This window comes from Glandiceps talaboti, chromosome 1, assembly GCF_964340395.1.
Source record: "Glandiceps talaboti chromosome 1, keGlaTala1.1, whole genome shotgun sequence".
NCBI lineage: Eukaryota > Metazoa > Hemichordata > Enteropneusta > Spengelidae > Glandiceps > Glandiceps talaboti.
In genome coordinates this window covers 18,223,102-18,242,732 of record NC_135549.1, presented here as the reverse complement: position 1 = coordinate 18,242,732, position 19,631 = coordinate 18,223,102, and the positions used below count along the sequence as shown (strand labels likewise).

The 19,631-nt window shown below is 33.7% G+C and overlaps 1 protein-coding gene across 2 annotated transcripts in view; it reads left to right on the top strand.

Annotated features, from left to right (window-relative positions):
* LOC144434016 (sodium- and chloride-dependent GABA transporter 2-like) overlaps positions 1 to 19,631 on the top strand; it is a 47,802-nt gene that overhangs the window by 16,243 nt on the left and 11,928 nt on the right. For both annotated transcript variants that reach the window (XM_078122498.1, XM_078122568.1), the window contains exons 2-8: positions 10,889 to 11,020; positions 11,635 to 11,857; positions 13,121 to 13,253; positions 14,946 to 15,080; positions 16,369 to 16,472; positions 17,997 to 18,121; positions 19,128 to 19,240. In XM_078122498.1, coding sequence (XP_077978624.1) covers positions 10,889 to 11,020; positions 11,635 to 11,857; positions 13,121 to 13,253; positions 14,946 to 15,080; positions 16,369 to 16,472; positions 17,997 to 18,121; positions 19,128 to 19,240 — 965 coding nt within the window. The remainder of the gene's footprint in view (positions 1 to 10,888; positions 11,021 to 11,634; positions 11,858 to 13,120; positions 13,254 to 14,945; positions 15,081 to 16,368; positions 16,473 to 17,996; positions 18,122 to 19,127; positions 19,241 to 19,631) is intronic.

Below are 19,631 nucleotides of genomic sequence, written 5' to 3'. Positions count from 1 at the left end.
TCTTTTAGATTTCATAGTATAGACTTTATTTTTTTGTGTACTGAAAATATATTGTACATGCTAAACAAAGTTATATTTCTGATTGTGATGAAGTGACACTAGCCGACTGTGTATAACCCTTTGACGCTTGGGTGGTTTTCAGAAATACTTTTTACATATTTTTTCATAGCCCGGATAGTAAACATCATCTTTTGTTATTGATAGCAGAGTTTATAGCATAGTACAAGTTTCCTTGACTATTTGAAGTATTTACTAGTATGCACGTTCCTCAACTGTTTAGTATACATGAAATATTGAAATGTATCATTATATGTATGTCAATTAAATTGTTAATTATGTGACTAAATATCTAGTTCCAGTTATAACTTATGGCATTAGCAAGTCGTACTCCAGTAAAAAGTTACGAGTATGTTTTAATGTGTTTTTGTCTTACATGATTGAGAACAGGTAGAAAGTATTAAAGAATAGATTGTATTTCAAATGTATATTTTCCTCTGTTAAACCTGTCAGTATTATTTTCTTTTCAAATTTCAAGTTTGGTTTGTATGGTTGATGTAGTATAAAATATATATCATATACCACTGATTACTTGCACAGGTGAGTGTGCATACTAGTGGTATTTGCACTGCATTGCAATACTGAAAACATAATTGTATACATGTATGCAAATGATATGCAAATGAGGGCATGATAGGATGAGGGTGTGAAATTGGCTTTATTGGATAAACAAATGTAATAATAACAGAACCCCTCGATGCGTAAGTGCCAGCTTGAGTATCAAAACTTAGCAGCATTTGCACTCGTGCATGTGCTGTTTACAGCCACAGAGAACACTGCACATGTATGTATGCACCCAAGTATTCTGCATTTGTATTCGCGCATTATCGGGGACATATGTACTGCTAGCTGTCATAATGATAACACATACAGTTAACTTATTGTCATTGGCAGTAATCAGCTAATAGCTTGGAACCTCTGTATATATATATATATACTCACACCCAATTACTAAAGGTAGCTCAATCTATTTCCACATAACATGTTGTCAGTTACTGTCTGAATTCATTGCCAGCTACATAATGTGAAAAGAAAGAACCCTTTAGGTGTAAAAAAAAAATAATTGTGTGTTTCCAATATCAAACACGGCCTCAGAAAATAGAGTAGGTAGGTTAGGATTTTATTTTACTTTACTTTTGTATCTTTACCTTTTAAAAAAAATATTGCTCCAACCCAAAATCAAACGAAATGTCTGTCAAACTACCCTTTCTATGATAGTTTGGTGAAATATGTTACAGACATCACTGGGAAAAGAAAGCAGACATACTAATCATACACGAAGTTCAAGATGACAAAGAATTTCTTGTCTTTTTGTTTTCAATGTTTATAAAAATGTTTAGGGTTGGTGGCCTTAAACTAGGGTTGGTTGGGTTATCAGAAACACATATTTTTTTATTTTTTTTTTATTTTGCCTTAGTAAAATTTACTTCTAATATGAATTATGTAACTATTAATTATAGGTGTAATATTTATAGATTCATTCTTTGACTTTTTAATAACTTTTTATTAAATGCTTTTAAAACGTTATGTTAGCTTTTTCTCATTAATTATTTATTTTTGTGTTGTGGAGTTATAACAAGTGGTATGCAGCACTCACATATGGAGATTTTTGAGACACAGTACCAGCACTTGTGTATATATTTTCATTTGAATTTAGATTTTTTGCAACAATTACATACATGTATGTGCATGCAATGTCTATTGTATAATGTTATTTGAAAGTAAGATGAAAAGTGGGAAAATTGTATAAAAAAATCAATAAGCTTTACAGACGACTTTTGAACATGTTTAGAGCAGTTAGGTGATTGTGGGTTGTGTAGTCTGCATTAGTTTTGAAGGACATTCACACAGTGAAGGTGGTTTGGGTGATTTTATTGACTATAGGTATTAGATGACAGCTGTTCTATCGAGCTAGAGTCCGAAACCTGTAGTCATACGCAAAGTTTAAAATCCAAATTGGTAAACGCATACGCAAACGAGTACTTCTTTCACCATCACATTCCTAAAAAATAGCTGATGACTATATTTTCAATTTAGAGAGTACAATTTAGTGAGAATAATTTTTTGGGGGAAAAAATTGACAAATATTGTCTTTTTAGAAAGTTTTTTGCAAATGACTGTTACAAATGTTATATAAAGATGCAGTTTTGCCCATGGATTTTTGAGATACATCCCATGTGTACTGCACTGCTTCCATGGCTAGGACTCAATTAATAAACTAAACCACATTTTGTATACCTTGTAGGATACACGTACAAGAGTATTGACCTTTGACCCCAACAGAACACATTGGCATGCTGCCTACACTGCACTATACTTTTCAAGGATTTCTTCAAACAATTGTTGAATAAATTCCACAACGTTGTCAGACTCTTTCACTGTTTTATTCTGTACCTCAAATTTTGTTTGAAACATTAGACTGGGTAAATTTATTAAAAAAGAGAGAGTGATGATTTCAAATTTTGACAGGTTGTCTAAAATTTGTGAGTTATAGGATGCATATGAGAATATAATGAAAGTTGGCATGTTAGGGCCTAATGGCTGCTGATGGGGTCATCTCAAATTGTCACAAAAAGTATGGATGGCTAGAATGCTATATTATGGCCAAACTACCACAAATATAGCACTTTATTAAAACCAAAAGGAGTGTGTTAGGGAACAGCATTTGTCCATGTTGGAACAATACCAATCAGCTCTGGTATATATTTTCTATATTTTGATGCACTATTAAAATCCACTTTTAATAGACACAAATGCCTAAAAAAAAAAAAGTTTGCACCTTGTCAACAGCCTTTCAAAGGTTGGTTTTCGTAAGGCCTAATAAAAAAAATAATAAAATTGTGAAGTCTCGCAAGAAATATTGGATGCAGAAACTGACATCAACTAAAAAAGACAATATAAAACTGTTCTTCCAATCTGTAATGGCTGTACATCTGATGAGAAGAAACCAATAACACAGAGACTATATGGAAAACAATGGAAATATCTACCTGAACTAACACTCACATATGAAAAAAAATAAAAAAATAACATAAAAAATCTAACTCCCCCACCTATCCTAAAATTGAGAGTAATAGGAACCACACAATTTCTTTGTTAAGTATTAATTTTTTTTCATCAAAATGTATTTTTTTTCAACTACGTATAAAATATAGACCTGTGTTGTACAATACGTTGAGTGGCCCTTATCTGACAATCAGTAATATTTTTTCTCAGTATTAATAAACGGAAATCATAATTGTGAACTACCTGAGTTTTATTTTGCATAATTTTCAATATTCTGTAGATTTTTTTCAAGAAAATGCCTGTTACAAAAAAATAAGGGTTGTAAAGGACTGAAACTGATAGGAGGCCGACATCCGATAAACTGCAGCTGCTCTGTGCAGACTACGTGTACGTACAGAAATCAGCTGCATGCAGACTTGAGATACATACAGAAATATAGAATAGTGATGGAGTAATTTTGATGTCAACTTATCTGCATGCAAATTCCATATGGTTCACATTTGGGAGATGAAATCCAACCAAATGCCCGCAGAGACTAACTTGATCTGTTAATGCATTTTGGAATCTTGCTTCCAAGATCTTCAATGAAACAGTTGTTGTGTATCAGTTACATTACATTTTGCATTTGATATTTTTTGCACGTGGCGTACGACAGATCAAATTTGGTACTCTGAATTACTAAGAATAGTAAATTTCTTCCCAAATTCAAATGATAATTTAGTAAACTTGAATATCTATTTTTTTTATTCTAGAGTGTTATTTATTTCATTTGTATTTCCTGGTATTTTTGAGGGCTGCATAAGTTATTAAAAGTTGGTAAAATCTTTAGTTCCCCCAGGAATTTTTAAGGATTGAATCTACCAAAATAATCTGTGTACTAAGCATGGAAATTCATGCAAGTTTTATCAGATTTTTGATCCGTCTGTTCTTCTTGGATTTCCAAACTTTAGGAAAAATACTGATTTTATCACCATAGTTTTTTTTATCATGAAATTTCCCTCTTTGTGTAAACTAATTTGCATGATGAGTCCTGAGTCTTTATCTTGATAATTTAACGTGTCTTAAAAATGATTGGACTTCGACAGTGAACCAAAAAAAAAAATGTATGAAAAGTTCCGAAAACGATTCTGGGAATCGTAACATAGTCTTTAGCTCATTTTTGGTGGGAATTGAAGTTACATTACTAGTCCAAGTACATCCTTTCTATTCAAACATTTGTTTTACTGAGCGTTGTAAGTCTTGCTAAAATCTACCTGTGATTTCCCTAGGTATTGTTTCACCAGGGTTCACTAACAAAATTAGCATACAAGGTATTGGGTTTAAATACTACATTACATATCCCTCTCTGAAAAAGGGAACCTTACTTTTTGTAATTTGCATAAAGATGAAAACATTTAAGACTGCCCCTAATCAGTTGCCAAAACCTGTTTAATTTTCCCAAATTAGTTTTCATCAATAGCAATGAACCGTAACAAAAGACATCGCCGTTAGTAGATGCATCTTTGAAGGTTTGTAGATTGAATAGCCATACTTAGTAGCAGGACAAGGCCACAGGAGGGACCATGTATCAGTTAGCAATCCTTCACCTAGGGCGCTAAGGTCGTGATCTGGGAAAAATTTTTTGAGATGCAGACACACTGTCTTTATTCCGGAACGGACTCATTCTTTCACATTTGATGTGTGCTTAGGATAGAAAGTATCAACTTACCCGGAAAAAGCTTTATTGTGGAAATATTATTGTAACACTGCACTGCTGAGTCTCATAATATTTTTTTCCTTTACTTTGTTCTTGCAGTGTTTTCTTCCTGCAAGAAAATGATCTTTCAATTTGTTTTAGATTATACAGAAACCAAACAAATTTTCAAATTAGGATAATTTGGATTTGACCTGTTTTAAGTTTCTTTTTGAACTTTTGTATTGACAGCTCCCCCTTAAAGAATAAATGACTAATAGATAAAATAATCTTTATTTATCCAAATAAATTTTGAAATTTTGTTGAATGATCGCTACAGAGCAATGTCCTATTGATGTTGAAGCAGGATTAACCTGGAGTACCCGATATTGTTGTCACAACTAAATATCACCCTTCTTAAATACAGACCTGGATAGCTTTTTTAATCAACCCCAGCTGAGGCTGGGTCACGGGGAGGGGGGGGGGGATGTTTGAACCCAGACGAGGTAAGCACAGGCATTACTGCTCAGCCATCCACAACCAAAGTTAAGTGATTAAAAAGACATTAAATTATTTGTAAAAATGCAAATTAGTCTTGAAATTGACTATTAAAACTGTAAGAAAAAGAGAAACGTATGACTAATGTGTATAGAAGAGTAGATTTCTAATACTTTTACATTACTAGTGTCAACAAAATCCTGGATGTAAAATGGCAGATCTGAGTGTGAGTATAACTATAAGGGGTATGTTGCAACATATGTCAGACAGTGACTTTGGATAATACATCATATCAATTAGAAACCATTAGAGCTGACAGGTCGGAAATAAGGATGGGAAAACGATGATATTTGGATGTCAAAAGTGACATACAAAACGTCCCATATGCTTTGATAGAAAGCCTTTGAGTCGTTATCTTTTCTAGGCCATTGCTCAAATAATTTCATAACTTTACCACACACACATCAGGGAGAAAACGATAAGGTTGCAAGCTTCTCTGACAGTCTCAGCAGTCAGTTTTTTTATATAATTTCTTAAATCATGCATGGACATTAGTGAATAGGACTCAGAAAATTTATTTTCTAGAGAGGGTGTATAATCATTGACTTTTTTGTAATTTAACTTTTTGCTATTAGTTTTGGAATAATTGCATTGAGATTTAATGCTGAAAAAATGTATAATAGATTAAAATATAACCTGTTGGGAGTGTGTTTGTTACTGATACACGGAACACTTCATTAGAAATGATAGTATGTTGAAATTTTTTTTTTTTATGAATTTAATTTTGCCTGAATTCTGGAAGAAGAGAGTGGTGCTTCAAACACTTTGCTTTCATTTGAAGACTTGAATATTGCCTCACCCTCATTTTTATAGCCAGTGTGTTGAAATTATTTTTTTTAATAACATGGCCCTCAGATTAATCTGATGTGTGTTTTGTGCCTATATCAACAGTTTTATAGTGATAGTCCAAGAGGAGTTCACCTGATCTTTTTTTTGAGTTTCTAACATACACATTACAATAACTAATTCTAAGTTTAATATCCATATTTATATATATTTATAGAACAGAATACATAATTTGAATGTCTGTGTTTGATAGTTATCTGAAGCTAAAACAGGGAGTGTTTGCCAGAAAACTACATAATAATATATACATTTACTGATAAGCATTGACCATTTGACAAGTTGAGGTAGCTAGGCAAGAGTACTTTTATTGCTGTACACAGATTGTGGTAGAGTTTTGTTTACATTCATTCTACTATTTAGACTCCCTATAGGAACAAGCTAGACTCTCTCAAAGCCTTGGGACTGTCACTAGCAAATAGTGGCTTTTTTGCTCTCAGGGGCACCACAATAACACGGCGGGTCGCAATAACATGTCAAGGAATGGCTAGTCATATGTAGTCAATGAGGGTGCACAAGGATATTAGATAGAGTACTAGTACTAGTATGCAGTAGATATCGGTTCATACAAAACAGCCGCTTTCTGCTAGCGATGCTCCCGAGACTGTAGAGAATCTATAGTAACAACCACGCGTAAAATTTTGTTATCTACCAAGTAAAACAACAACTAAACTTGCAAAAATGATTGATTTTGATCTTATATATATAGCAGTAAGATATTCAAGCTGTAATTTTTTCTGCTACTACACACTACTATTGCTGAATTAGTACTCATAAAAAGTCACAGTATGTGTATAGTGAAGTTATAAGATTTTAATATTTATTTTTATATTTAATATATTAATATATGATCCTGTTTAATAGTGTGAATTATTTTATTTAGAAAGGTTTTTACAATTTTTGTGTGAAGTACAGTTTTCAAGGTCTTAGGATATTTGGTGTAAAGAGATTGAATTAGTTTGCTTAGTTTAGTGCGTTGGCCATAAAAAAATGTAAGTTGTTTGAACAATGAAAACATGAAAATTTAATTAATCTTTCAAAAATACTACCTCTAAGATACATCATATTCTCAATAGTTATATTCCTCCTAATGACTATTAATTCTCACTACCTGCAATAGTGTTTTACCTCATGCTAACTAGAGGGTCAAAATAGAACAAGCATGTCAACTTATTCTCACACACACCTATAGTAATACATGTGAAACATGTGGAACGGAAGTTATGGTATTGACCAAGAAATTGAATGTTCAGTTATTTTTATGATGTGCCTTGGCAGTAATATTCTATCTCAGCTGGGTACCGAGAATTTATTCCAAAAATGATGACCTCCTCAGTGGATATGTACATAGAATAGATGCAGTTGTTGGCAGTATGGAGAGGTCCATCACCTTACTACAAACCACACAGTGATTTGGTAGATAACTAAACCTGAGTAGTATATAGCTGTATATAGTAGAACAACAAAAACAATTAAGTTACTATATTATAGAACAAAATTACTCTAATTTTAAAAATAGGCCCTGAAATACAGCCATTGTGTCTTTTTTGGCAATCATATGAAAAAAAGTTTTAAAAAATGAAGTCGATAAAAATAAAATTTGTATTCTGTATGAAGTACTTGAAATGCAATTGGTTGCTTGAGGTAAATGTTTGTTGATCCTCCAAAGTAATGTGATTATTAATTTTAATTGCCAAAGTTATTAAGATGTTATTTTTACAACAGTTCACTCATTCCAGGTTAATGATAAACACGTAGCTCTTGAAAATAAGATGGATGTCTGATAAACAAAGGTTAATGTACCTGTTTACATATTTTGGTCTGTAAAGGTCAGGGGTCAGCATCTTATTTACAAGACTGGGTCAATTCAAGGTCAGCATGTCAGAAAGGTTACTAAGGGTTTCATCTCCATTATGAATCTATAGAATACATGAGAATGTATTGCTGTAGAGTGGAATTTGAATACACTATTCATTTCACCGGACTTTTCAGTTATAGTAGTACTATACATAGAAAGTTGTGTACTTCTCTGCAGGATTCAAGACTTTGTATATTATCTGTTGACAACCAACATTCTTTCTTGCTTGTAAATGTATTTATTTGGCCCACATGACAAAATTGACAGCATGGCATTGTAGGATTTGTCAGCCACATTTTATTTTGATGGACACTCCAAAGGGAACTTTATAGTCTCTACTTGTAAATTTAGCTTATCTTGCCTGAGCTAGCTGCCCTGCATGTTACGTGCAACGTCTGTTGATACCTGTCACAACACCTTGATATAGAAATATGTTACCGCTGTACAAATCAATACTACTAGATTTCTAGATTTTTTTATGTAAACACACCTACTTTTTACAGGGTGGGTGTTTTTTTGTTTGCGTTGTTGTTGTTGCTTGGGGGGGGGGGGGGGGGGGTTAGGGATTTCACTTCCATGGTATTAAAACAAAGATTGTGTGTCATTATTGATATGCTTAAATCTGATTTTGATTAACATTGTCATCAAAGAAATCACACAAAAAATTATTCAATCTTAATAGTAAGAAAAACAGTGTATGCTTTCTTTTTTTCTTGTACGTTAATTTATATAATGTGGTACAGTATATTACCAGGAGTTTTTTTTTTTTTGCAGGAGAACTTGTGTGTGTGTGTGTGTATGCATTTGTATTAAGTTACAATAAATCCAATTACAGAAAGGAATGCAATATTAGTTTGACAGTAATTTGATTTTTAATCCCTTGATAATAAAAGCTTTGTGAAAACTTTGGTAACTATAAATGACAATAAAAAAGAGAGCCTGACTGACTTACAGACAGACAGATTGATGGACAGACAGACAGACAGACAGACTGACACAGATTGGTTGACTGACAGACAGACCGACAGATCGATGGATATACACGATTGATTGGCTGACTGACTTACAGATAGACAGACAGACAGATTGATCAACAGACGAACAGACTGACAGACATCGACTGACAGATCAGTTGACAGACAGACAGACAGACAGACAGACAGGCGGACAGACAGAGACTGACAGACAGAGAGGCAGACTGACAGACAGACAGACAGAGACTGACAGACAGAGAGGCAGACAGACAGACAGACAGACAGAGACTGACAGACAGATAGACAGACAGACAGACAGACAGACAGATAGACAGACAGACAGACAGACTGACAGACAGAGAGGCAGACTGACAGACTGACAGACATCGGCTGACTGACTGACAGATCAGTTGACAGACAGACAGACAGACAGACAGACAGACAGGCGGACAGACAGAGACTGACAGACTGACAGACAGACAGACAGACTGATAAGTTCAGGTAAATACTCAACAAAAAAGTTAGCATTAATATTTTAATGGGTTTTCTGCGATGTAAGCATTCATTGTGTCCAGTTATAATTTTAGTTCTCAGATAACATGTAAAGAATGAAATTCCATAAGACTGAAATAATTGCAAATTATGCAAATGTCTCAATTTCATGTTGATGATACTATAATTTGAAGTAATCTCATCTCAAAGAAACTGTACACCCTTGTTTGGTTTACTGAGATATGATAAATTCTAGGTCAGTTTAGTCCCAACATGTGGTAGTTGTGATCTTGGAAATAGACTACAATAGGTGGGAACATTATTCAGCCTATGTATGTGACATGACTGCAGAATTTATAACACATTCAAAATGATTTCGTCAGCAGTAGCCATAAAATTATAGTCATTACAACACAAAATGACATGACTGCACTCATATTACACCAGTGACTGCACTCATATTACACCAGTGGCTGCACTCATATTACACCAGTGACTGCACTCATACTAAAACAGTGACTGCACTCATATTACACCAGCTAGCTAGTGACTGCACTCACTGCCATGTTGGAAATGAGTGAATGAAAACCACATTCCGTATATATATTTTAATAACCTTACAGACTTGACCCTTGAATTAGTTAATAAAGTATTTTCAATTTTTTTTTCAATTTCGTTATCTATAGCGATGATTTTTCTACTGTGAAAAAATGACAAATGTCGAGTGAATGTTATTGAAACGACAATTTATTGGAGTTTCTTTAGTTCCCTGTATAAATAAGCAATCGCCAAGGTGACATTGGTTAATTAACAAACTCCATATCATCTAGGGTAATTATAATAGGCATCAATCTTTGTTGATGTCAAAGACAGTGTAAACACCCTTGACATACATACATATATCATGCAATTACAGTGCTTGTAATCAAAGTATGAATGATGAAGTAATGCAACATGGTGATACATTATTGAAACTTGCACCGATGTGCCGTTGATAGCTGTAAACAGTAGTCACAACATTGCTTACTCAAAACACATCAGGATTACGATTGTAGAGAGAGTTTATGTTAATTCTGCATTTTAAACTTCTCAATTAACAACCATGCTGTGCTCAGTAGTAAAAAATGCTGTTTATCTATCTCTCAAGTAAAAACAACAACCTAAACTCACAAAATGATCAACTTTATTACATATAGTAGCTTCTGACAAATGCTGTCACATACAGGGTTCCAATTTAGGTAGAAATTCAAAGATACTGATGATTAGACCCAGGAATAACAATATTGGTATTTTTATAACCATGAAACCAGAGACCTTGTACAATACAATCTAAAAAAATAATAATATTCTCCATATAAAAATAAGTCTACCTTTTCATTCAATTATGTATTCACATAAATTGACTTTAAACTTTTGATTTCTTTCCAGGTGCCTTCCTTATTCCATATACAATCTGCATGCTTTGTGCCGGTATTCCCTTGTTTTTCCTGGAAGTTTCTCTGGGTCAGTTTATGAGTAGAGGTGGAATAGAATGCTGGAAAATATGTCCTATATTCCAAGGTATGTTTTGTTAACTTATTTATTTATTTATTTATTTATTGCGTATTTATTGCATCCCTTTTGTATCCCTTTTGTATCAGCTGTGGTAGAGCAGCATTAACAGAAAATTAAAATACATACACTACTAAACAAATTAGAGAGGATATGACTAGTATAATCACATACAGAAATAAGCAAAACAAAACAAACAAACCAAAGGGAGGTAAGGAGAGTGAGAAAAATAAAAGAATTCAAAATAAAAGAATTAACCAAAGTCATGCAACAACTCAATATGACTCATTGTCATGGCGTATACTGAACTCATTCTTCCAAGTTACTCAATTAATGGCTTATATTAATAATTTTGTTGTTGTTGTTGTTGTTGTTGTTGTTGTTGTTGTTGTTTACAGTACTTAATGTTATTTTGTTGTGTTTATATGACATGCAATATTTTGCAGTTTTGTAGTTCTTGTTTTCCAGTTACTTTGTTGTGTTTGTATATCATTTCACTATTGTGTACATGATGTCATTTCTTGTTCTTGTTTATCAATAAAACATTACTTTGTTCTGTTTATACATAATTTTGCTATTTTTTTCATTGTTGTTTATGTTGTTGTTGTTGTTGTTATTTACAGGTATTGGTTTTTCCACAACTTGCATCATGTCATTTTGTAACTGTTACTACATTATAATTCTGACCTGGGCATTCTACTACCTCTTCATGGGTTTCACAAGCACACTACCATGGTCAAACTGTGATAACCCATGGAACACTGCATTATGTACAACAAATTTCACAGGTGTCGAGGTCAATACAACCAACGGCACATTGATTGATCCGGTGGAAGAGTTCTGGAAGTAAGCATCTAAGTCTTCTGACACAATCAGTTTTGTCGCTTTTCACCAAACTTTATAACTCCTTTGAGTTGCCTTCCTGTGTTCCAAAAAAAAAGAAAGTTGCATTTCAAAAGAGGAACTTTATTTTTTTCACTCCATAGATTTTGCGTATCTTTAGCAAACACAGAAATTTCATTTTGTGGTAGAATATTGCCACAGGGTCGGGTCATTTCAGGTTGTTATGTATAAAGGTAGGATTATCACTTTAATACTTCACTACAGGTAACACTGAAGTTTACAGACTAGGAGAATGAAAACATTTTTTAAATGGGTGAATTTCAATGAATGGAAAATGATAAGGCAAAATAAAGTTTAATGTAGTGTAAACTGAGAAATAAAGGAAGATAATATTAGGTTTAAGTAGACAGATTAGGTTATGCAGACTGTAATATTATAGACGAAGTCTAAAAAGACATGGTTTCTCTCTGGAATATGATTTTTTTTTTTTTAAAGTGACTACAGATGAGGCAAAGGCATGAAAGGTGTACACGGAAATATGATTGTTACCATTTTAACTCTTTGCATTTAAAAAAATGTTTAGGGTTGGGGACTTACACTAGGCTCGGTCGGGTTAGCAGAAACTTTTCTTTTTTGGCCTAAAGGAAAGTGACATCTCTAAAATTCAGGCATGTTAGAGTATATAAAGGCCAATAAAAAAAGAATTGTTTCTGGTCAGTGTGTGCATCACTTACCCTTGCGTTGGTCTTTTTTTGTGTGTTTGTCCAGCCCATGCAGTCTGCAGATCCGGGGAGACACACAAAATAACTCTCTCTACTTCAGTGAAGACAACTGCAGAGCCAATCATGAACAAGCAAATAACATCTGCCCCACATGCACACTTGCTCTAAAGCATTAAATAAAAAGTACAGTAACCGCCATAAATAGTAGATTGAATGGCAGGTTTGTTGAGATTAAAAAAAAAATATTCACATCGTGGCACCACTTTAGACAAAATGTCTGGAAACAATTTTTTTTTCCTTATCCTCTCCAAATAAAAGAAAGAGATATACTAAAAATATATATTTGATTTCATCGTTTTACTTAGAGTCTTAAGAAAGCTTTTTATGTCTTGAAAGGTATGACATTAGTAATATTAAAATGTTGCAGAACGCCATCATTCTTAGAGATAAATGGATAAATGATATATTCTGTGGAGTCTTGATTACATGGTAATTTTGCAGTGTCAACATACATGATATAATTCAATTTCTCTTTGTTGTCTAGTCGCAAAGCTCTAGGGATTACAGATGATATTACTGAGACTGGTGGTATGAGATGGGAGTTAGCAGGCTGTTTGCTGTTATCATGGGTTGTTGTATATCTGTGCATCTTCAAAGGGGTGAAATCTACTGGCAAAGTAAGATTTTTTTTTTTAAATTCATTTCTTTGGAAAAATAGGTAAAGACTGTGAAGTTGTATGTTCTCAATAATAATAATAATAATAGTAATAATAGTAATGTTGGGTTCTTATATAGCGCTTTCCCATGCCATGCTCAAAGCGCTTTACAATTATTACACCTGGCTCGGATCAGCTCATGTAGCTTGCTTGTACTTAGAGACATGTCAGAGGATGATCTCCTCAGTATTTCAGACTACTTGCTTTGCAAGCATGTACAAGTTTATTGCAGTGTTTAACCCTTTCATGACTAGAGATGATATTGGAATAAATAGAAACTTGATTGTAAGAACATTTTCTAAAATTTAAGAATATTATTTCATTGGAAAGTAATATTTCTTGAATTCTGGTCTAAAATAAAGTTGATCTTTTTCCAAAAATTACAGAGAGACAAGAATTTTTGTTCAAAAATTTTGGCGGGAAAGTTTCTAGTCCTGAAAGGGTTAAAGCTCATGATCCTTGCAAGCTGCCAAGCTTGTTCCAAATTTGTACAAACTTGATGCCAGTTTGCAACTTTCATACAAGAGTCTGTATCTCATATTATATGAGATTCATGGCCTTGCAGCGTTCTCCATGAAAAATAGTATTAAAACAAACAGGGCTGCCTTGACTATTAAAGCCCTCCTAATGTCTGACCATTCTCTGGATGAAAGGACAGTCAGCCTGCAAACCACTTCATTTCATCATAAACGTTGGAGAGATGTAGATATCTTCAACGTCTACAATTTCATGTACAAATAGTCCCTAATATCAAAACTGGCACCGGACCAAGATACTACTGTCGACTACAGAAAGTAGTATGCCATCACATGTTACCGGACATTGAACCCTTCTTGATAAAATCTAGGGAGAACATTGCTTTGAAAAACTTTTATATTATTTTAGATATATTTCAATTAATCTTTATATCGTAGTATATTATACTCCAGTACTTTGGGAACATTTAAAAGTTCTGGTATATCTGCAAAATTACAATTAATCTTGCGATTTAGTAATTTTTAATTTACATTTGCCACATAGTCCAGTCATCACACACACACACACCCACTAACTCACACCCACACATCCAACCACACACAGACACATAAAGTAATCTTAGACTAAATATATGATTCCCAGTTGTATCAAGCTATTATTTTCATATGAATCATGTAAGGGACACGATGTCACACAAGCTCAATAAACGAACTTTGTTCGTTAAAGGGGGGGAGGGGGTCTGGCATCAATGCGATTGCTGAACTTCAATTTCGCACTTCTAACCAAATTTCGAAAACTTTCACGCCTTCAATGATAACAGCTTCAGTATTTACTACTGAGATGTTGATAAGTTGATAAAAATTTACTTCTAATGTGTGAGATATACAGTGCTTGGTTTACGTTAGTATCCTGATTACCATCATGTATTAACATATTGCATCAATCGTTGTGGTATAACCACTATCATTTTCATGGTGATATAAATGGTATATAAAAGTGTAGATGTCACACTTGTTAACATTCGTTTAGGGGGGAGGTTTGGTCCTAAATGATTGATGTTTATGTTTGTTGAGCTTGTGCAACATTGTGCGATGGTCCCTGAATTAAATGCATTTTTTTAAAACTGTATTTTCGAGACATATTTCTGACATCCTACTTCAATATTTGACATTACAGGTGGTATATTTCACTGCAACTTTCCCATATCTCATGATCACCATTTTACTCATCCGAGGAGCTATGTTACCAGGTGCCATTGATGGAATCAAATTCTACATTGTACCTGACACCAGTAGGTTATTAGATGGCAAGGTATGGCATCAATTTATATATAGAACTGTAAAAATTAATTTTTATGACGTATATAACGTGAAATCGTAAAAAAGAATTTGTTAAATTTTAGTGGTAATTTTTGCTTAATTTTTAAAGATACCAGGATTTTACTTATGACATGATCAAAGTCTGCAGAATTAAGAATGGAAACTAACTGGTATCGGACATACAAAAAGATTTGATGACATGATCAGTATGCATAAGCAACAATCAAAGTTACATTAAATATGCAGAAAACCTGAAAATGAGAAAAAATGATTTGATGACATATTTTAATATATATACTACAATTAAATACTAAGTCAACATTATGTACATTATATTATTGTTATAATTATTTTCAAAATTAACGTGTGATTAAAATATTACAGCCTGTTTACTTTATGGTTGCATTACACTGTTAACTGTTGTTACAGGTACCTCCTAGTTCTCATGAGTCATATCCAAAGCTTGCCTTGATTACTGTTAAAACTGATTCATGTAGGCACACCCCTACAATTTGCTATCAAGACCAGTATGTTAAATTTACATCATTACATGTAAATTACCTCACATGCCCACTTGATACATTACTTGTGTACTTAGCTGGGACAATTTCTCAGTAACACATGTATATTTACATATTAATGACTTTATTTGAATAATGACGGTCTGATGTTCTCATTGGTGCACTGCAACCAATCAGGTTAATACTCACACATTACTAGCTTGTTTAACTGTAATCAAGGCAAGGTTTGGATACGAGGGCTTAGGAGGTACGACAGAGTGTAGCGAACAGACTTAGACTAGAATATAGCTGTCAGGACTTTGTTGTGTTTTTAGAGTGGGTATTTATAAGACAGAAATTAAAGATAATGGTACCAGTGTTTACAATATATGTAGTCTGTATCCTTATTATAGTGTTATAGCGGGTTATTAGTGAAACAGATTTACATATTGAATGTATTTCAGCAGCCAGTTTGCCTAAAAATAGAAGTTATTTTTCAAATCTCTTCGAAATTTGCCCTATGGCAGCTTGTTGCTCAGGTCACTTCAAATTTTGGATTCCCCACTTCGTTTTCAAGGAAATCAATAATCTGTTATTTTCCCATAGAGTTTTATAACAATGTTCAACAGCCATTTTGGATTCTAAAATGGGTTATGGGGTGGGGGTGGGGGGTGGGGTGGGGGGGGGGGAATTGCACATGTACAGCAAATCTGGAGAATCAGAAACATAGCCACCCCATTCTGTCTCTTTCTCACAATTTTGACATCTTTTTATCATTAGGTGTGGATTGATGCTGGAACTCAGATCTTTTTCTCATATGCTGTTGGTCTAGGAGCACTTACTGCACTGGGAAGTTACAATGAGTTTCACAATAACTGTTTTAGGTAAGACATGACCTCCTAGGTCACTCACATAGTAAGGGTTGCATTATACATAATGGCAGTTCACCACAGTTTTGATCTCCTGATGGTAGCCATTTGACTCTTGAAATTTAAGTATTTTGTAGAGGTTATATTGAGTTTAATCTTGTATACAGATACAGTTAAAATATCCATATGGTAAAACTCAAAATTCCTATAACAGCATTTTTACCGCATTGCTAGGGAGTCAATTTTTCACCTGATTGCTAGCATGATGTTGGTACTTTTATCTCATTGCTAGGGGCAGATCACAAAAGTTACAATGTAGAATGTATTAATTACCTCATTGATAGGGAGTCAATTCCCCTTTGCTAGCCTTATATTTGACCTCATTGCTAGAGTGGTGGAGGGTAGGTCAAAAAAAGTGACAATGTAAAATGTGTTACCTCATTGCTAGGCAGGCAAATTTTTATCCTGTTGCTAGGTTTATATTTTCACCTAATTACTAGGGATGGGGGGAGGGGGGGGGGGTAGATCACAAAAAGTGGCAACAAAATCTTTTATCCTAATTTCTATGGAGTCAAAGTTATACTTGTACATCATTGCTAGGTGGCAAATCATAAAATGTGTGCCTGGACGAGTTGTCTCTCTTTAATGTAATGCAGAATTCATAATTCTAATTTGTTGTATCTGCTAATAAAATGGCATTATGATCAAACCTCCTCAACTCGTTTAATTACCTATTGACAATCTGCCCTCCTGTTCACCAGAAGAAAGATTGACTCAACTAGTTGGCAAATTTACTAAATCTGTCAAGAATTGTACAATGGACAAAAAACATTAGTTGTCGAAACACAAAATGATGTCAGCAAATGAACAAACATTGCATTTAGATTTTATATTAATTACTTAGAAAATTTTTCAAACCATGCAAATTTCACACAACCAGAACTACGAAAATCATTTGTGAGAGTTTTTGACTAGAACTCCTAGCCTTGCTCTCTCATTGCCACTAGATGGCATCATAGCAGATAGGAATTGATTATGCTGTGATTGATATTGTTGAGTTGGCTGAAACAGATGATTCAACTTATTAGATTTCCATACAGTAGAATGCGAATAAAGGACAAATTTCAATGAAAATCTAAGTTTTTGAAATCTCTCCAAATTTTGCCATATGGAAGTTTGCTTCTGGTCCGTTTGAAATACTTCAAAAATTTGGGGATCCACCATCTTGTTTTCAAGGAAACAATTATTATCATATATTTTCCCATAGAGTTAACATGGTATTCAGCAGCCATATTGGATTCTAAAATGGCTTATTTCTTATAACATTTTGACCTCTATTGTTTCTTGGAAGGTGACCCCTATTTTCTTTCTTTCTTTATTTTAACAGAGAATGGGTTAGTACATGTTTTCTTGAACAAAGTATTATTATAGTAAAAGTTAAAACAGTTTATTTCCAAGGCACAATTATTTCATGTTAATGAATACCATATTTATTCCTCGATTCTCCTCATGTTTTCTAACTCTGTGTTCATGTTGTAGGGATGGTATTATAATCTCCATCATAAACAGTCTGACAAGCTTCTATGCTGGCTTTGCAATATTCTCTGTGTTAGGATACATGGCGTATGAACAAGGGGTAGAAGTCAAGGATGTAGTAAAGTCAGGTAAAAATCATTAGTATTCCTCTACCTTCTTTCAATCTGTTTGATGATGCTGATAATGTAGTATATTCATGCTATCTAAATATAATCGATCATTTGAGATTTATTCTTAATAACCATATTATTTATTACGATATAAATTCCACAACTTTTTTGTGCATGTTTAAAGCAGCTAGTTAATAGTTATATAATAACAAATCGTAGCTAGGGGCAATAGCACCATTTATTGCCTGCCCTCCCTAGGAATGATATAATTGATAGGCATGATGACCGGAATATTGACGATGCCTGCAGTAAGCTGAAGGAGAAGGACATCAATACTACAGTCATTACCATGGTTCCAGGGTATATGAATCGTGATATTACCATTGCCTATTAAACATGAGTTATTTATTTATACCAAACAAAGTCTTAGCCAAAAGTTTCGTTGTCAAATTTAGTAGTGTTGCCACTGGAAATGTTACCATAGGTATATCAAATTTCGATTTGACAAAGTTTTGGAAGACTTTGGAAGATTACGACACTACTATAGTGACTACCCTTGTGAATTTTACTGTTCTTTAGAAGAAGATGGTCGCCTAAATTTGTACCAGTAATTCTTTGTACTGTTAACTTGCCTTAATTATAGCTAAATATGGAGTCCTATACTTTATTGTTATACAAAGAATGTATATGCAGACATTCAATTTGACATCATAGGGCAACATCACAGCATGCCAACATTGTGACATGAAAATGTACCAAGCATCCTCATTTCGTGCACTTTCATCTCATTTTAGAAGTTGTCACATGCTGTCATTGTAGTTGTAGTTGACAGCATTTATATCATCACTGAGTTGTATATTATATATTAATTATTAAAATTGTGTCAATGCAGAGGAGGATTCACTTTAACATAAATACATATATTATAGCATTTTCTCTACAACATTATTGCTCGAATCTAAATAGGACTTTGGTTACAGACGGTATTTCTTTAACATCGAGAACTTGATTTTTCAATATACAGGACCAGGACTTGCTTTCATTGCATATCCCAAGGCTGTCAGTTTGATGCCTATAGCTCCTCTCTGGTCATTTTTCTTCTTCTTCATGATTATTCTCCTTGGATTAGATAGTCAGGTAGGTATTTTTATTTTATTTTGAAATGTGCATAGCAATCATTTGCAGTTTAATATGACATTCAGTCTCATGACGCTAGAGTGTAAGTGTCGTGTACTCGGGGTATTATATTCATGTGTGCTTGCATGTTCTCTGCGGCAGTACCTTCACGTGCATACAGTGAGTGACAGTGAAGCAGAAAACACTGCAAGCACTAGTGCAAATACCCCTGAGTACCCACACTGGCGCTCACATGCATGGGTTCTGTTATTATTACATAATGTTTATTCGAAACAACAAATTTCCGTAAAAATGACACTAAGTGATCACATGATTTCATGTGTAGCAAAAGCTCATGTCCTCATTTGCATATCATTTGCATGCAGTTATGCAGTAATGTTTTCAGTATTGC